The 19419-nt window shown below is 41.5% G+C and overlaps 1 protein-coding gene across 1 annotated transcript; it reads right to left on the reverse strand.

The window, feature by feature from the left end:
- Window positions 1-7836: 7836 nt before the first annotated feature.
- On the reverse strand, window positions 7837-18665 carry SULT6B1 (sulfotransferase family 6B member 1). The gene is made up of 7 exons (XM_067562649.1): window positions 18657-18665; window positions 14635-14747; window positions 14292-14381; window positions 13154-13280; window positions 12376-12470; window positions 11946-12102; window positions 7837-10626 (listed from the first exon to the last, which is right to left on the reverse strand). Exons 2-7 carry the CDS (start codon window positions 14677-14679, stop codon window positions 10496-10498), a joined length of 645 nt encoding a protein of 214 aa, XP_067418750.1. The 5' UTR covers window positions 14680-14747; window positions 18657-18665; the 3' UTR covers window positions 7837-10495.
- Between the last annotated feature and the right edge of the window lie 754 nt (window positions 18666-19419).

Below are 19419 nucleotides of genomic sequence, written 5' to 3' on the forward strand. Positions count from 1 at the left end.
AGGAATCATACAAAATAGCTATGGCATAGACAATGGCAATGTATCATTGTTATTTATTTGTATTATTATAAAACACACCATGGACCAGGACCCTATTGTGCTAGGCACTGTACAAATACAGAACAAGGAGAGAATACCATTTCATCATCATCGTAAGTATCCCTCTTTCCATCAAGAGATCTCTGTTGTAACTTACTTTCTTCCCCTCTCTCCAATCCTAATCATATTTCTTTTGACTGCCAGCTCCCCTTTCTCTGGCCCTGCCATCCCCTCTGCTCCAAGAATCAATTGCCATTCTAACCATGCCAGCTCTAGACACTCTAAAGGTTGTTGCCTCCAACCTTTTACCCCATCCAGTGCTCCTGACACAAACAACATGTAACCACCTGCTCCCAAGTTTTCTCTGCTCAGCCTGTCCATTACATTCTGTTAGGCTTGCCGAGTTGGCCGGGGGAGTGTTGGACAAATTGTAATTCACTCCTCTGCTTGCCTTGAGTGTACAAACACAGAGAAAACAATCTTCAAATATTTTTGATCATTTGGGGAATGTTAACTGCCAAAAAATTGTCTAGTGAGAGTACTGGATGCATTTCTCCATGCCACACACATAGCAATCAAATGAGAGAACAATAGAAATTCAGTGGGCCCATTTCTTGTAGAGATGTAAATGGGGTGAAATTAGAAATGGCACCCCTTGGGAAATTTTTCCCATGTAAGGGACCTCCTTGGCTAGCATACAGCTATTGCATTGGTTTTAGGTTAACTCCACCAACTCCCCCTAGAATAAGTATGATGGCTATGGAACCATGAGCAGCCAGAGTGTAATCTAGACCAAGCCTAGTTGTTTTAAAGCAGAGGTCCCCAAACTGTGGGGCATGCCCCCCTAGCAGGGTGCAGAGGAACATTGCAAGGGGTGCAGCAGGGCCCAGGCCAGCACCCATGGGGGCAGGGAGGGAGCCCCATCCTGAGCTCTGCTCTGGCCCTGCCTTCCAGCCATGACACCAGCCTCAGCTTCTGGCCCACTCCGAGCCTCAGGTGCCGTGGCCCTGCTCTTGACCGTGGCCTCAGCCCCCGGTATCTGTTCCCCACTTGGTACCCAACCGCCGCAGCCCTGCTCCCAGCCTCAGACCCTGACCGCAGCCCCATACCCAACTGCAGTTGAGGAGTGCGGGGAGCACAGACAGGGGCATAACCTAAGAAGTTTGGGAACCACTGTTCTAAATTATAATAAGGGAATATTAATGAATACTGGCTGAAATTAAAGTTGCATTGTTTTGTTTTTATTTGGATTGTGGATCTATATACGTAGCAGAGGGAATGTGTTCAATAATGACATTGTTTAGGATTTCTACTTAGATGTTGGTGGCTAATGACAACTAGTCATTTTCCTGTGTTTTAACATTTGTTTTAGTGAGACAACTTATAGGATAGCCACATTAAGAGTCTCAATATTAGGACTGAATCAGAAACATTTTCCCCACGTGAAACCAAGTGACACTCACTCATTCCCAGCTTCTGGCAACAGAGGCTAGGAACACTTCAGAGCATGGTTTTGCATTCCTGCCCATCCTGGCTAATAGCCGTTGATACACCTATCTTCCATGACCTTATCTAGTTCTTTTTTGAACCCTGTTATAGTCTTGGCCATCACAAAATCCTCTGGCAAAGAGTTCCACAGGTGGACTACATGTTATATGAAGAAATACTTCCTTTTGTTAATTTTAAACCTGCTGCCTCTTCATTTCATTTGTTGACCCCTAATTCTTGTGTTATGAGAAGAGAAAATTCTTCCTTATTTACTTTTTCCACACCAGTCATGATTTTATAGACTTCTATCATAGCCCCCCTCAGTTGTCTCTTTTCCAATCTGAAAAGTCCCAGTTTTATTAATCTCTCCTCATACAGAAACTGTTCTATACCCCTAATCATTTTTGATGCCCTTTTCTGTACCATTTCCAATTCTAATATATCTTTTTTGAGATGGGGCAACCAGATCTGCATGTAGTATTCAAAGTGAGGGTGTACCATGGATTTATAAAGAGGCAATATGATATTTTCTGTCTTATATCTATCCCTTTCCTAACGATTCCCAACATTCTGTTAGCTTTTTAACTGTTGCTTTAAACAGTCCTGCCCTCATATGGGGCTATACCCACAGGCTTCCTTCCTGTCTTCACCCTTTCTGGACCCTTCAGGCCTCAGCTCTCCAGCTGGATCACTGAACAGTTCAGGTCCCCTTCTGGGGATGTGTCAAAATCCAATATCACTGGCCCTCTTTGGGGTCCTCAATCTCCTCTCCTAGACCTAGTTCAATTCCCCTCTTCAGGGATTAAAGGCCCCTCTCTGGGGTTAGGCCAGTCCACCTGTGGTTGGGGGGCAGGCCCAACCACTTCTCAGACCAGGGACCCTACAAGTAGCAGCTATGTCCCCTTTGAGTCAGCTGCTGGTGCTACTATTCTCTGGGCCACTTCCTGGCAGCCCCTTCAGTTGTATGAACACTTCACCCTTACCTCAGAGCATTCAGCTACAAAGTCCCAGCAGCCAGCCCTGGAATTCCTTCTTGCTGCCTATCATCAACTACTCCATCCTACTAAAGTTCCTTCCACCATTCAGGAACACTGTTCTTCTTGGTTCTGGGCCTCCCAGCTATTTTTATATGGGCCTGCTGGGCCCAGATTGGCTACTTCCCTGCAGCATCTTCCTGATTGGCTGCTTGCCATGCAGCCTCTCTAGGCTACTTGGAGAATTCACCTCCACTGTTCCTTTCTGGAAAGAGTGTGGTAGGACCGTGAGGTCTCCAGCAGGGGGCCTCTGGGCCAGGTGCACCCCTCACACATAGGCGGTGGGTATAAAAGGCTTGGGGAGGCTAAGCCTCCCCAAACAGCTGCTGCCTGGAAGCTTCCACTCTACCTCTTAGCCCTGCCCATCCTCCACCTACCGCTCTGCCCCAAGCCCTGTCCCACTTAGTCCCCTCCCCACCCTTGCCACTTGCACCTCTTCACCCTCTCCCCCAGCTGTCACTCATCTCTCTTTGCTCCCTCCCCCACTTGCCGCTCACACCTTTTCGTCCTCTTCCCCAAGAGGCACAAGTGGCAGGTGGGGAGGGCCTCAGGGGAGGGGGTGAAGAGGTGCAAGCGGCAGGCAAGATGGAGCTAAAAGGTTTGAGTGGTGGGCGGGGGGCAACGAGGAAGTGGGCCAAGCAGGAGCGGGGCCTGGGGTGGAGTGGCGGTAGGGCCTAAGGAGAGGGGGCAGGGCCACAGTCCAAGTGCTGGAGCCCCTTCACCCAGCCTCCCCAAAGGCAGAAGTCATGTGCCACCCATGCCCATCACACAAAAACTTCAGAATCTTTTTAAAATTCCCATTCTGCATCAGGATGAAACAAAGGCCTTTTCAGGTTTTTTATGAAAAACAAGAGAGACAGAAACCTACCCCAAAATACCCAAGAGCCTGGGTAGTTAGGACAGTCAGCGGGGATGCAGGAAATACAGCTTCATGCCCAGACTCTGAATCAGACCAGTTCTACGCAACAGGTAGGTTTTTTGTTAATGAATTATACTTTCATGTACATCATGTTATCACACCTGACATAAAGGTAATCTATTTATGCTACCTCCTCAATCCTAACTTTTATTTTGAAATTGAATAAATCACAAATCTGAATGTTTCAGATAGTTAATATTCACAAAAAACAGTCTGAACAAGAGGGGAAAACATAGTTGTTTGTTAGAAACACATCAGAAGGAAATAAGTCCATTCTCTAGATAAGTAGCAATCAGCAGAAAACTGCCATACCATCAGGTTTTACAAAGGACATTGTGGAATGTGTTGGAAGATTAGAATGGAATGGAAGTTGTACAAAGCACAAATACCTGACAGAAGAACGAGCAAAGAGCATGGTCTGGTAGTCTGCAGAAATGATTCAAATAAATCTGTGCTTTGGCAAAAGAAATGAAGAAACAGAAAGAAAATAAACCATATGATTCATTTATTTCTCTTTCTTATTTTTTCAGTTGATGTATGTAATGTCTAAGGTGATCTCTCATGTCATCTTCCCTCCAAAAGGAAATAGTTTGCTTTTAGTTATATTGGAAATGTACAGTATTGAAAGTATGGGTTATTTACTTGTTGGTCTGGTTGATATTAAAGTGTACCTCATGAAGTAAAGTAATACATTTTATAATTGGAAAAAGGGTTATATAGTGCTAATGAGTAACAGGTAGGGAAGACAGCTTTACTGGCTTATAAAAAGTAAAACAATAGGGAATACACTAGAAACACAATGAGAATTTGTCAATAAACTCTCATTTTCACAAGAATATAAAAAACTAACTCGAAGGTATCCTATCATTCCCCTACTGCACCATATTTTCTATAAACTCAATAAGCAAGTTTCTATCTTTCAGCATTAAGTCTCTATAAAGTTCTTCCAGCCAATCTTGCTGAAGCAAAATGAGTTGTAAAAACAAATCTGAACTGTCTTCAGAAAGTTTCCATTCAAGGGCAAACTGGACATATGCAAGTTTAAGCACAGCATAGTACTTGGGCCTTTCTACATAGAATTATAGAGTTGGAAGGGACCTCAGGTCATCTAGTCCAACCCCCTGCTCAGAGCAGGACTAACCTCAGCTAAATAATCCCAGCGAGGGTTTTGTCAAGACGCAGCTTAAAAACCTCTAAAGATGGAGATTCCACCACCTCCCTAGGTAATCCATTCCAGTGCTTCACCACCCTCCTAGTGAAAAACTTTTTCCTAATGTCCAACCTAGACCTCCCCCCCTGCTACTTGAGACCGTTGCTCCTTGTTCTGTCATCTGCCACCACTGAGAACAGCCTAGCTCCATCCTCCCTGGAACCCCCTTTCAGGTAGTTAAAGGCTGCTATCAAATCCCCGCTCATTCTTCTCTTCTGTAGACTGAACAAGCCCAGTTTCCTTAGCCTCTCCTCATAAGTCCTGTGCTCCAGCCCCCTAATCATTTTTGTTGCCGTCTGCCGGACTCTCTCTAACTTCTCCACATCCTTGTTGTAGTGGGGGCCCAAAACTGGATACAATACTCCAAATGCGGCCTCACCAATGCTGAATAGAGGGGAATGATCACTTCCCGTGATGTGCTGGCAATGCTCCTACTAATGCAGCCCAATATGCTATTAGCCTTCTTGGCAACCAGGGCACACTGCTGACTCATATCCAGCTTCTTATCCACTGCTATCCCCAGGTCCTTTTCTGCAGAACTGTTGCCTAGTTCATCGGTCCCCAGTCTGTAGCTGTGCATGGGATTCTTCCGTCCTAATGTACATGGTACATACTGTATCAGAAACCTTGGCTTAAAGCAAACAGAGTTTCTATTTGGAAGAAATAACTAGTCATGACCTAAAATGTGACAACATTTATTGTTATATAATATCTTAGGGCAGTGGTTTTCATTTTCATTTGCAGACCCCCAAAAATTTCAGATGGAAGTATTGACCCCTTTGGAAATCTTAGACATAATCTGTGGACCCTGAGAAGTCCACGGACCACAGGATGAAAGTCATTGGTTTAGGGCCTATTAGCTGAAATTACCAGATTTATTAATGCTAGGAAAGTGCTGTAGCAATTAATAACAATTATGTTCATTACCATACATTTATGACCTTAGATAAATAGCATTTTATCTGAACATTTCAATAATGCACTCAAACATTTTATTGACATAATGTGCTGCCAGTCACTATGTTTCCTTCTCTCACTTCCTCTCTACAAAGATCTGGCGTGAGTAACATCCATAATAAACATAAACCAATTCCATTTTAACATCCCAAATATATGTTGCCCAGCTCTGTGTTACAGTAAGAGTAGAATAGAAGGGCAATGAATCTTACCAAGAGCTTTTTAGTAAAAAATTCAGAATAAGGTGTTATTCTTCTTCCCAAAGAACCACTATTAAAGCAAATACAATTGTAGATAATTAGTATGGTAATACAATGGGCATGACTGTATTTCAAGCTCCCCTTCATTATAAATCCATTTGGCATCCTTTCTATTTGCCAGGCTACCCTTTCAAACAATGTATTTGATGTTTGTATGGATGTCATATGTGCCTTGTGCTTTTATGGCACTTCTATTGTAATCCAACATTAATTATATTTCCCATTAATGCCCTACAAAATGCTGCTATATGAAATGCTTGAATTTTGTAAATGAGAAAATTGAGCTCATTTCAGTCTGCTTTGATCACATTTTACCTTTATTACACTTTGGTACTGTAATTCTCTTCCTTTTCAGTCAGGTTATTGATATCCTGAACACACAGAGGGAACCATCTTTCTTATAAAAAATTTACAGTATTGTTTCCCTTTTCCAGGATTTCTAATTTCCACTAGCATTTCAAAATATTTTACTGCTGTATGTTTGTTACTGAGCTCATAAAAGATAAGATGGGAGGAACAGGACCAATGGAGCACTATCTGCTGGTCATTAGAGATGGAGACTACTGATGGATGATACATGTGAGGCAGATTGACCTATATATAAAAACTGAGCCCCAAAACTGTGATCAGAGGAGGAAAAGACGTTTATTCTTTCTGGGTTGAAAAATCTAGCCTTTCCCCCAAATGGGTTGCTGTTCAAAGTTGAGCTGCTGAGTGCCAGAATCTAGAGGAGAAATTATAAGCCACTGTCTGTAGAACAGTCACTGTCCTTCTGTGGGCATGGCTGAGAGAATGTGTGACTGGTGTTTTCCTATGATCTCAGTTCCAATTTTTTGCTAGTTTTGCATTTTTTAATTAATTTTGAGTCAGGACTTTGGTACAATGGTTGATATAATGCCTGTGGACAGACACATGACCTCAAATGCCTGTGGAGTGGCTGACTGACTGAACAGAATTTTGGATTTGTGGACTTTCTGAGCTCAATGTTGCTGAAACAGGAAAGTTCTTTGTTTATATAAAAGGGATCTGTCAAACCCCATTAGCTGATGCCAATGGCCTCAGAAGGAGAGTGCCCCATTCGTGTTTGCCAGTGGAGTCCTGAGGAGGAGTTCCAAGGGCATGGAACCAGACAGACCACCATCTGCAATAACTAAAGGAAAAGAAGATGCCTCTGCCTGCTTGCATGTTGCCTCATGGCTGTTGCTACCACTGTTGGTGGCTGGCCATGCAATGCCAGCAGGTCTGATCAAGAGGTTTGTGCCTCCTCTACCCTCCTGGCAGGTCCGTGAGGGGTAGGCGTCCCGCAACATGCAACATCACAGATTGACCTCTACATGCAAATAAACTCTAGTCAGCCAGCAAGTCCATATCTGAGCCAATAAGACCAGTGGCTAATTTTTTTCAACTTATACCCACTTACTGATGCTGAATGAAACCACAAGAGTCACCTCAGTCATTTTGCATAGATATCACTCTTTTTTCATTTTCTATTAATAGAGGGATGCCTATATATCAGCATCTTGCCCTTGTTCTGTTTTTTGATTCCAGCAGCTGGCTGGTGAGTGTGTGTGGGTGTGAAGTGCAGCACTTTAAAGAGTAGTTCCTCAAATATTTAAACAGCTCTAGGTTAAATAACTTGCTGTCTAAAAGATCACATGCATATAGTCTATGGATTAGGAGATGCATTTTTAATCCTGATAAATCATGTTGTTTTCACCTACATTTGAATATTAAAGGCAACAAGCTGTATCATCTTGAATTGTGTATGAATGTTCCACTTTTACCCACCTCTCCCCCCCACCCCCAGCCTAAAACTCTTCAAACAAACAAAATCAGCTATTTTCACAGCCTCCACCTCCCTCCCTCGTAGTGCAGCATTTGCTTGGCATGTCTAGTGTTTATTTTCTCCACCAGCATTTAGAGGAGGCACATGGGATAAATAAAAAGGATGTTAAAAACCCAACAGCTTGGGGTTTTTGATCTTCAGTGGACTATAGACAGCTTTCCCTACTGAAGTGAACATGGGTGCTACAGAATAAGAAAATAAAAAGGGGACTAGGCCAGAAGGGGAAAAGCCCCAGTTTTTAGGGAGACTTTATAAGAATAGCAGGACACTTTCTAACTATGAGTTGAGACTAAGCTGTCTCAACTATTCAGCTGTCTAAAATACCTTAGAGAGAGGAGCCTCGCTAACGCTGGTCCTTTAGGACTCTTGTGCTGATTGACAGTATTGAGCTGCCAAACAAGGTGGATCAAAGAAGTGTTCATCCATGTCCTCAGAACACAGCATTTGTGGTAAAGCTTCGGTTCTTTTACATGGAGAGGGAGGCTGAAAGCGCAAGCCTATTCCTCTTCACAGTTTAGTTGGAGCAAACGCACCTTCTGCCAGGTCATTAATCTCCCTCACAACAGTTATTTCTGGGACAGAAACTGACAGACACCATCAGAAAAGAAAGTGAGAAAGGAAACAAAGGGGAAGGGGGGGAAGCAATAAAATGAGGTGAGCTCCATCTGACAGTCAGTCCTCTTCATTCTCCAGGTATCTATCTAGGGACTGGGGACAGACTAGCAAATCTAGTTAACTCCTCAGGTCTGCTGTCATCCATTTTTCTCCAAAAACAATGGCAGGCCGTTAGGAAGGATTTATTTATATAGATTGCTTTAGACAAGTCTCTTGGAAAATCAGTTGAATATTGAATAGATTTCCAATGACTTCATCAGCTTTGAATAATGCTAGTACTTACATATTGCATTCTACACAGAATTCTACCCAATTGCAGCTAAAATGAGTTTAAAAACCAGGGACAGACCCTACAATTCTTGCTCATCCAAGTACTTCCATTGAAATCAATGGCGCTAATCACATGGGATTGATAGTTCACAAACAAAATTGTGCATATATATACCTTTTGATATACACTTAAGTTCACAGGCCTGTAGCGTACTACACAATTAATCAAAATTCATGCATTTTCAGAGGGTCAGATTGTGCCCTTGTTTTACTCAGCTGAGCAAATAAAACCCCACCCATCCCCAGCCTAGCTAGGTCTTGGGTCTGGGTTTGTTGTGGAGCTCAACCCCTGCTCTCAGATACTTCCTACTTCAAGCAAGTGGGCAGCAAGGGGAGAGAGTCTTAGCTCTACTCCTTCCCCCCATCACTGGCTGGAGTAGCTAGCTTGATGCAAGAGGGTAAAGTAAACTACACCCTTTCAAATGCTGATGTTTATCTTACTCCTTACCTGCAGCAAATGAGGAACAGGGGAGGAATTGTGCTTTGGCGGGATGACGCTTGAGGGGATGTGCCTAAGGCACAATCTAGCCCAAAGTACATTTTAATAATAGTAGAAACCTAGCTCATTTTCATCAGTGAGCATGTACTGATAACTCCTTGAGTTACAGAAATCAGAGATGGAAAATGCCTAGCAGGTCTAGTCCATCCACCTACCTCTGTAGAATTGTTCCTTATAGTACATGCTCAAGTGCTTTCTCCTGTCTAGTTTTAAATCATGCACATGATAAGAAGCTATAGAAATCCCTTGGGAAACTTCTACAATTAGACTTCAGGAAATGTTTTCTGATATGCACTCTAAGCATCCCTTTCCTCACTTTCATCTCATTATTCCTAGCTATGTCAGCACCTTAATCAATCCCATTCTTTCTATTCTAGCATAATAATAAAGGAGATGCAACAATCTGCAGTGCATAGTTTCACTATTTCATTCCTTATAAATCTCTGATCACTTATGTTGCTCTTCCATGAATTTTCACCAGTTTGGCTAAGTTTTTCTGATATCTGGGTGTACTAAATTGCAGGAGTAACCCTGGTGCAATTTCCCCACTGTCACGCACAGAAGGCATGTCACGTCCATGATACAAAATCTGTGGATTTACAGCCCAAAACTGAATTGGCTTTTTTGTTATAAATGTCACATTACAAACTCATATATCACTTGCAGCCCATCACCACCCTTACGTCCCTTTCCCATCACTGCTTTCCAAGTACCTTCATTCTCTCACTAAATGTCTTCATCCTAATTTACATCTATTATATTATATTGCGCTCATCACTCTAGTTCCCTTTTTATTATTTCTCTGCCGTCAATAGTCTTTGCATAACACTTCTCAATTTAGCAGAAACTGTGACGTGAATTTTTGTGCTGCGCCATTTATGTCTCTCAACTTGCTTACATCAAAATTTCAATCTACACATGGATAGATAACCCTTGTTCATTTCTGCTTCAATTCTACAAATCATGTAAGCATAATTTAACTTAAAAGCAAGTAATCCTATCTCTGTTCAGCAAAACATTTAAGCTTTTGCTTAATTTCTGAGTAGTCCCATTGACTACACTGGGATTTAAGCAGGATCTTAAAGTTAAGCATGTGCTTAAGTGCTTTACCAAACTGAAGCCTGCATGCTGATGCTATGACAGAACCAAACTTAGTAGAAATGTAATCTTACAATATTACACTAACACATTACAAATTACATCTAAGATATTTGTCCTAATTTAACCTATTCCTCTTAGAGTATATAAAAATGAACCAAAAAAGCATATATGGAAATGAGACTTTTCTGTAACTATTCTCAGGCCTTGCAGTACACATTATACTTCAGATTTGCTTCCAGCTTAGTTCCCCCTAAACACTCTTTAAATTTGGCATCCATTTCCTGGCTCTGAGCTTCAGTGAAAAGATTCTTCCAGTCTCCAACAGCACCTGGAATAAACAAAAGTAAGAAAAGGAGACGCATGACTACGATGAATGTAGGGACTGGTTTAAAAGAAGAATGTCAGATTCCTTTATTATGATATTTGGGGTCAATGCATGTTTATGTGCCAAAACCAAACATCTGACCAGAGGAGGAAAGTGCATACAGGGCCCGATCCACCATTGCTCGCACCTTGTGTAGTCATTTACACCATTACAAGGTGAGTATAAAGAGTCAATATAATGCTTCTGTCCTGATTTGGTTATTTTTGCAGTGGTGTAAAAGACTTTACAAAGTGCAGTGCAAAAGTCCAAAGGATTCATGAGCATGACCCGCAACTGCAAGGACAGATTGTCCCTGCCTGCAAAATTTGGATCCAGATTTTGAACACCCCCCAATCTGAGGATGTATGGATCTGGACATTAATCCGGCCCATTCCAAAGATAGTTTTCAACTATAGAGTGTTTAGATCCAAGGTTTTTATTCAGGCTCATAATTAATCCGAGTAATTGCCTAAGAAACTCAAGAAGAAAACTCTATAGAGATTTAATGGCCTAAACCAAGTTTTAGAACCTGTTCCATCTCCCACAGAAGTCAGTGGGAATCACTCCATCGCTGTAATCGGAGCTAGTGAAGGCCATGAATGAACAGAGCACCAGCCGTGCTGTGCTTTTAGGAAATAGAGTGAACAGAAGTGGTCTATTTTATGATTTTGACCCATGTGAAAAAAAATCAAGCAACTCTCTAAAACAGAGGTCCCCAAATTGTGGGGTGTGTTCCCCTAGGCAGGTGCGAAGGAATGTAGGAGGGGGGCAGCAGGGCCAGGGCCAGCCCCCATGGGGGGCGGGGGAGGGAGCGTCGCCCTGCTCTGCTCCGGTTCCAGCCCTGCCTCCCAGCCATGGCTCCAGCCTCCTGGTCCTGGCTACTAGCCGTGGTTCCCAGCTTGGCCCTTGGCCCCACTCCCAGCCTCGGCCGCTGCAGCCTCAGCCGCTGGCTGCTGCGATCCCATTCCTGGCCTCAGCCCCCGATCGCGGCCCTGCTTCCAGCCGCATCCCTGGGCCCGTTCCTGACTCAGCCTTCAGCCACTGTGTTCCCACTCACAGTCCCAGCTGGAGGGAGCAGAGAGCACAGACAGGGGTAAGAGGGAGTGTGACCTAAAAAGTTTAGGGACCACTGTTCTAAAAGTACCATCGGTGTTTCTCAAATCATTTCTAACCTAGATAACTAGAAAGGAAGAAAGGTTAACTGCCTCCTGTTCCAGATTGCTGTCAGAATTAAATGACATGTAATCAAAGACAATCCTTGGATTGTTTTTAAACAAATTTACCTTTACGGAAGAGAATTGGGCCAACTGAGCCATAGATCTCCTGGGATCTCTCTCTCATTGCTTGGAAGCTGCCTCTGTCCACAATAGACTGAATCTGCTCTGCCGCTGGGGAGAATCCAAAGAATTCAGCTATTTGCTTCACTCCAGAAGCCAGGTTCTGAAAGCAATGTAGTGAAAGGGATAATATAATATGCTTGCTCTGAAAAAAGGAGTGCCCTATTTGACAGGTGTGTGACCTTGACCCATAAAAAACACTTTCACACACAGTGCATTTTTCACATTCCTTTGATGCTCACTGCTAGAGATTTGTAACCATGCTCAACTTGTTGCTATAAGATGTCATATCATATCTCATTAAAGTCACAAGAAGGGGCTTTGCTGTTGACTTTAGTAGGAGCAGGATCAGATAAATCTTGCCTGCAAGCTTTACCTCTTTCAGGTCTTCATATGTTATAATCATAACATTTTCATCCTCAATGTGTTTGTTCCAGGCGACTGCATGGTCAAAATAGGATCCCCAGCAGACTGAAAAGGAGACAGTAAACAAATTTTAGTCTGTATGTTTAATAATTATGCCTTTATTTCTCTCTAAGAATCACTTTCTGTTGCCTTCAGGTTACACTCATGCAGATAAATGTAACAGAACACCTATTCAGTTGTGCAGTGTTGTACATTTGAGGAGAGATTTCTCTCTGACTCCTGTAGGCAAGAAGCTTATGTCCTGAAGCAGGAACTTCTCTATCTATACTACTGTTTTAGCTTCCATAAGTACATATTAGTGCTGGTATTACGGATGGCTCTGAGTAGCCCAGTCCATATCTCTATCTAGATCTAAACTTCTCTACATTTTGGGAGTGCTTAGAACTGGGATTTTGGTTTGGCCCCAGATGCAGAAACTGAAATGTCTTCACTAGCACTTTTGATTCTGATCACGTCTTGCTTGAAGCTATCCCTAGTTGGTAGAGATTTTGCACAAGACATTAAACTACTATGCAAGTTCATGACCCAAAGGACAACATAATGCCCAGAAGCAGTGCTATCTTAGAACTTTCATTGCATTCTGGAGTTCAATCCATCTTATCATGAAGAATAACTATCGATTAATCTTAGCACTACACAGCTGTTTTCACATTGGCCCATTTAGTTTGTCTTAAACATTTTTTTCTGAGCCTTAGTCTTTCAGATACATTTGAAAATAGTAATTGTACCTTTTCCATTCATGAACTCTGAGAAGAACTGATCCCAGGAGTTATAACTGGGGACATTTGGGGCATTGCTGTGGAAATGGAAAAATGATGCAGCTGTATCTTTAGGATTTCGGAACAACACCAGTATCTGGAATGGGAGGAAGAGGTTAGCCATTTTTAGATAATTGATTTCCTTGGATAACTACAGTAATAGTATAACCAAACATTCTGTAACTAGTAATGTACAATTAAATATTGTAAAATTAAATATTTTCATTTATGTGTAAGACATGAAATGCTAACTCAAAATGATGGCCATAATAAAGTCCTTGTGGCCACTTTTAAAGCTTTATCTTCTGGTCAAAGAATCAAAGAAAAAATGAGAGACTAAAAAGCCTGTATTACTGTCATTAAATCCTTCCCTGTCCAAAGGGCTTTGCTCCCTATTACCACCTTAGACCTGGTGAATTTCTACTACATGTTACAACCTGTTATTGTGCAAAGCGGTATTGCTTTCTCCCTCGGGAAACTGTAGCTTGCTATCCCCTTTCATTGCCCTTTTCTATGTTATGGCAACAATTATTTTAACTCTTTGGGACAATTATTGTAAGCATTTTTGATCACCTCAGATGTGTATAGATAAGAAAAAATTAACAAAAGATCAACTGCAAAATAGTTACAATCATCATCTCCCTTTGATCACCCTCCTCCTTCTGGTTGTAGCTCCTCTCCTTAATTACCAGTGATGCAATGCTGTTGGTTTGTAGCAAACTGTTAAGGCTTCAACTGCTTGTCGATTTGTATATGGGAATCCACAGGTGTTGCTAAATCAGCATACCCATATTCCCTCCCATCCTCCTGGCACAAAGGACAGAAGGCAGCTGTAAAGCATTGCACCCCATTGATTCTTGGCCAGTGGAACAGCCTCTAGAGGACTGTTACTGCTGATGTCAATTAGAACCCTAATACTGCTTTATAAGTTACATCAGGTATTAACCTGGCCCCAGGACTGGAGGTGTAAAAGTGGCTTGGAGTGACCTTCTCTTCACTACCACCACCCTTGGCCCTGGCCCTGGCCCTAGTGAACGATGTGGGCTCTAAAATGCTGTTCAAATGTTTTTCAAGTGGATATAGACAGACAGACAGACAGGAAGCTCACCTTGGCTTTATTCTTGAAGATAGACTTGGGGAGATTATCATAATGGAGGTGTGTTGCCAAAATCCTTGGAGATGGAAACTGTTTCATCCTCTTTAAACATAAATAGAACAATAAGGGAGAATAGTTTTGTTACATAGGTGCAACAGCGATCTGCATTGTTGGCACTTGTGGAATAGCTCCTCATATTAATCAAAGTGTAGTAGTTATCTAGGGTTTTTCTTGAGGAGAAAAACCCACGCATGCTGGATTATTTCATTTCAATAACTTGTACATGTAGGCATGAAAGAGAAAGAGAGAGAGAAATAACATACTTTAATTGGTCCGTTAGTCACTCCACACTAACCTGATATTTTTCTGGATCTCCACATTCAATAAACGGCAGTTCCATGTTTTCATGTTTAGTCTGAGAAGTCGTAAATACCAAGTCATTTAAGAGCTGGATAAGCCAATTAGCACCTGGACAAACAAACAAAATACAACAGACCAGAAGCTTATCAAAGATCTGAGAATCTTCTCACTACACTGCTTAATACAATATAATACGTGTTTGTCAATGTGAAAATAATACTATTGAAACTCTCAAATGACTAAATACAATAAAATCTTAAAAAACAAAACTAAACTGAAACCTGAACAGCTACTTGACAGCCTGCACTTTGGGCTTTATTCTGCTCAGATTCCATAAGGGTCAGGTTTACTGAGAACTAGTGATGGGTGGAATAGGAATAGAACAGTCATTGATGTATTTCTATATTTTAAAAAATATGTCTAACACAAACAACAACAAAGGGGGCATAGCTCCTTCTTATGCAATAACCTGGGAAAGGGATTAGGGTGTGAGAAGCTCATCAAGAGGCTCAGATCATTCTGTCAGGGACAGCATGTCTGCCACCCCCCCTATAAGAAACAAACAAGGAGCACTACACTCATGGTTTGTCCAAATCCTTCTCTGCTCTGGGTCTGGAGCCCCCTCTCCAGCAACCTGACAGGGTTGCTCTAATGGAACTATATTGTTAGGTCACTCCCCACCCATTTCTGCTCTTTGGAATCACCTCTTCAGAGGTTTCCAGGAATGCTCTGCTCTAAAGGTAATGCAGCATGATTCACTGCCAGTTGTTGTAGAGCGGTGGGGAGAATGGATTATAATAATGTGTGTTCTTGGTCCAGAGCATCATCCCCCTGGTCCTGGTGGAGATCCCCTGGAAGGTTTTCCTCAGGGTCCATGGAGATGGTGCTGTGCAGTTGGCTGAGCCAGGGCCTTCTGTGCACTGAGAAGTCCCCATGCATGCCGGAAACAAGAAATGCACAATGCAAACAGCTTTAACCTCTTGCTTTCTGTGGAAAGCTTTGCCTGAAAGGATGTTATCCTTCCTTGTCCAGTCTTCTTCCTAACTTCCTCACTCTTCAGTTTGTTGTCCTCTTACATTTTCATATTAGCTTTACATTGTTAGCCCCCTTTGGGGTAGAGAGCCTCCCTTTATATTTACCTGTAAAGCACTACAAATGCCTGTGCTGCTTTATAAACAATAATCCCTGCCTCCACGTGATTCTCTGTAAAAGAGAGTTCTCTTCTTAATGGGTGTTATGAGGCTAAATTCCTGAATGGGTGAAATTCACCCCTATACAAGGCCTATGCACCATTTAAATCCTACTTAACCACTAGGAGCCAAAAAAGGACCAGACACTAGGTCTCAAGTGGTTCACAGGGCTTGCATTGGCCCTCTGTCCAGAGGTGAATTCACCATACTTTTTCTAAAATGTCTTGAGATCCCCAGATAGAAGATGCTGCAGAAGTACAAATTAGTTCTTTTTTCATAAAGCTATATTCATCTCATTTAAATGCAGACTCGAGTCAGCAACAGCACTCTCTACAAATCTATGCCCTCACTTGCCCATTACATAACATCAATGAACAAATAAAAATTAAATTCTTAAGGGTGTTACTTGATAGGCCTCAAATACCGAATCTCTAGTTTCCCTACCACCTTTCTAAGGTCTGTGCTAATAGCAGAGAGTATTGCCTTCTGACTCTACATACATTTCCCTTCACCACGTCATAAGTATTTTCCACATCAGTTAACATTTTTTCTTCTGTTGTGGGTACCCAAGATGTAGAGCGCATTTCACATAGTGAGATTTTCTGTAGTTTAACTGTCATGATCCTGAACAAACAACAAGAAATAGAACAACAGTAAGGGTTTAGAAGATGAAGGGAAGTTTAGATTCACATGTGAGAGTTTTCATCAGGTCTAATCCTCTGAGGTGTGGAACATCCAAAATTCCCAGTGAAGTCAATGGAAGTTGTGGGTGTATAGCACTGGACAGAAGGTGCTCAGCTGCTTGCAACACTGGGTTCAATATCAGAGACATTTGAGAAGCTGGCTAAGGAAATGAGAAACCTGTTTTTATAGTGTTACCAAATAGCTAGACTCTATTTGTTCATGTAGTAAAGATGCCTGTAAATAGATGTTTAGACCTGCAGGGCTAACCTGTGAATCTTTAAACTCAATCCTGCCAATTTCCTGTTTCACAGCAAGTCTGTTTCTTAAAACCTTACTAAGGCAAAACTCCCATTTGAGTCATTGGGAGTTTGAGCCTGAGTTAGGATTGAGTGATGAGTACCCATAACTCCTATTGAAATAAATGGGAACAGTGGGTGATTAGCATATCTCACAATTAGCCCTCAGTACGGCCTTTAGGATTGGGCCCCAAATGGATTGCATCATTTATTCATTCTATTCTAATAGGTTTCTCAACAAAAATTGGAATAAAATTGTACAGGTGCTCCTCTAGACCACTTTGTAAAAAGCAGAAATCCTCTTTTAGGTCCACATTATCTCTTAAAATCCTAAATCCCCACCGCTTGGTTCTCAAAATGTTTCTCTCCACAGACCACCAAAAAAAGGAACATGGACTAGTGGTATACTACATTCCGGTCTGGACTGTTTCGTAGTCACTAGGTAAACCATACCAGATCTGCAAAAAAACAACCTGAAACTTAAAGATGTTAAAGTTTAAACATCTGCAAAATCAGCCAATATGCCCTGTCACTTTCCCATTATAATTAACAACAATTATTTTTGTCTTATCACATGTAATTTATTGCTTGGTAGGCTGCACCCATCTTTTCAAATGAAGTGTATCAAATGAGAAGATACATTAAAATAAATACTGTTATAGTATGGAGTCACCTGCAGTACTGAATAAATAAATAAATTATATCCTTGCAGAAAGGCAAACTGTACTGAAAAGAAACAATCAAATAAATGCACAATTATAATGACACAGGATAAAACATTATAGTCTCTGTTTGTATCATCAATGACCAATTTAATATCCCTATAAAACATATGCAGAACTAAAAACTGCAATTGATGTTATTTTCCCTCTTATTACACCATGTGGTTATTTATGATGTTTTATATTTTACATTGTAGCAATAATATCTACTGTATTCACCACATTTGGGGTAAGACACCAACACCATATCATCTCTTCTGGCTTCAAAGTTTTCCAGGGCCTGGAATGTCTCTGCACTACATACAGTGATGGGGTATGGGGTTCCCTGATAGATGAACAGCAGATCGTTAAGGGAAAATCCTTTAGACTTCTCCAATACTTTCTCTATTTCATCAGCTAATTTCTTCTGTTGCTTTGCCATGTTTGTCTCCTTTGAGTGAAACTACTGTGTTAGAGCATCAAGTCCCTTTAAATGGAAATATCTGAAGGGTGGAGTAAGAAATCCTGGCACTACTCCCATTTTTTTTTTCTTGAGAACAAAATACCTCATGTTATTCTTGACATGCAAACCCAACTGGGTACATTTCTCCTCCCTTTCCATCCTCTTGGTAATGGAGAAAGGATCCAATTAGCAATGCTTAATCCTAAAAGTAAGGCTTACTCTTATAGGTAGTCCTACTGAAGACTCAAAACAGTCGCAGGATTAGGCCCACTGAGACAGATACAGGAGATGAAACACTTAGTAAGAATAAAAGGCAAAGATATTAAATTTAATCTTATATAACATTAACAGGAAGCAAGCCTCTCACATCAATATAAAATTGTTTTTATTTTGGCAGCAAGTTATTTCTGTAATTAAAGAAAGCTTTCCAGCCCTGTATCACTGATTTAGAAGAAACAGATAGAAAGTCTATGGGTAACAAATAATAGGAAACAGTACAATAAAAACCATAAGGCAAAAAAAAAAAGAAAAAACTTAAAACAAATTAAATCAAGGAAAGCAATGCTAACATCATAGCTTTAAAATATCATCGTAGCTTAAAATTCCAATGCCTACACTGGAAGCTATTGTACATTAATGTCCCTCTTTTATGGCAAAGAGACAATAAAAAGCTGAAAGCTTACATTTAGCAGGGCTTTTTTCCCCCCATTGTGCCCATAAGATTTAGATCCCTTTGTAATATACTGGATTTATGTATATAATCATGTTTCCCTTTAGTGGCTGACTCAGACAGAGAACATGGGACTTGCTAGTAGTCACTAAGGGATTTTTCCATTAGTTCAAGCAGCAGAAATCTGTGTTTAAGTATATTCTTAATTTTATGCCTCACTCACTCCAGTGGAACTATTCCCATGCTTAAAGTTAGGCCCTTGCTTGAGAACCTTGCTGAAGGACAAGGTTTCTAGCAGCAGTATGTGATTTGTATAGTAATTGTCTATTTGCAGCACCTGGAGCTGCAATCATGGTTGGACTGAGCTGACAAATTTTGTGGAATACAGCCAAGACCCCTGTGAGCCCTACACTAAAAGATGAGAGACATGAAAGGGCAGGTGGATATCACTAATGGCAGGCTCAGCAGTGAGCCCACCAGAAAACAACACACAGTGGCAACTTTCTCCTTCCCCTTCTGATGGGATAGAGACCATGGCTATCCCCTTGCTTTCACCCTGCTAGCAGACTGGGAGCAATGAAGGGAGGTGCACACTGAGTATGTGTATGTGTGGAGAGAGGGCAGCAGGGAATGATAGACATAATTGAGCAAGGGGAAAATAATCATCATTTGTCTGTTATAAAAGCATTAAAACAAAAGATTCTTTTGATTGTTTCCCTGTCCTGTAAGTATGATACTAGTCTGGTCTAGGAACCCTCACCTGTGCCGAGATCATT

This window comes from Emydura macquarii, unplaced genomic scaffold (assembly GCF_026122565.2).
Source record: "Emydura macquarii macquarii isolate MOO-44397 ecotype Brisbane River unplaced genomic scaffold, CSIRO-AGI_Emac_v2 contig_2457, whole genome shotgun sequence".
Classification (NCBI taxonomy): Eukaryota; Metazoa; Chordata; order Testudines; family Chelidae; genus Emydura; species Emydura macquarii.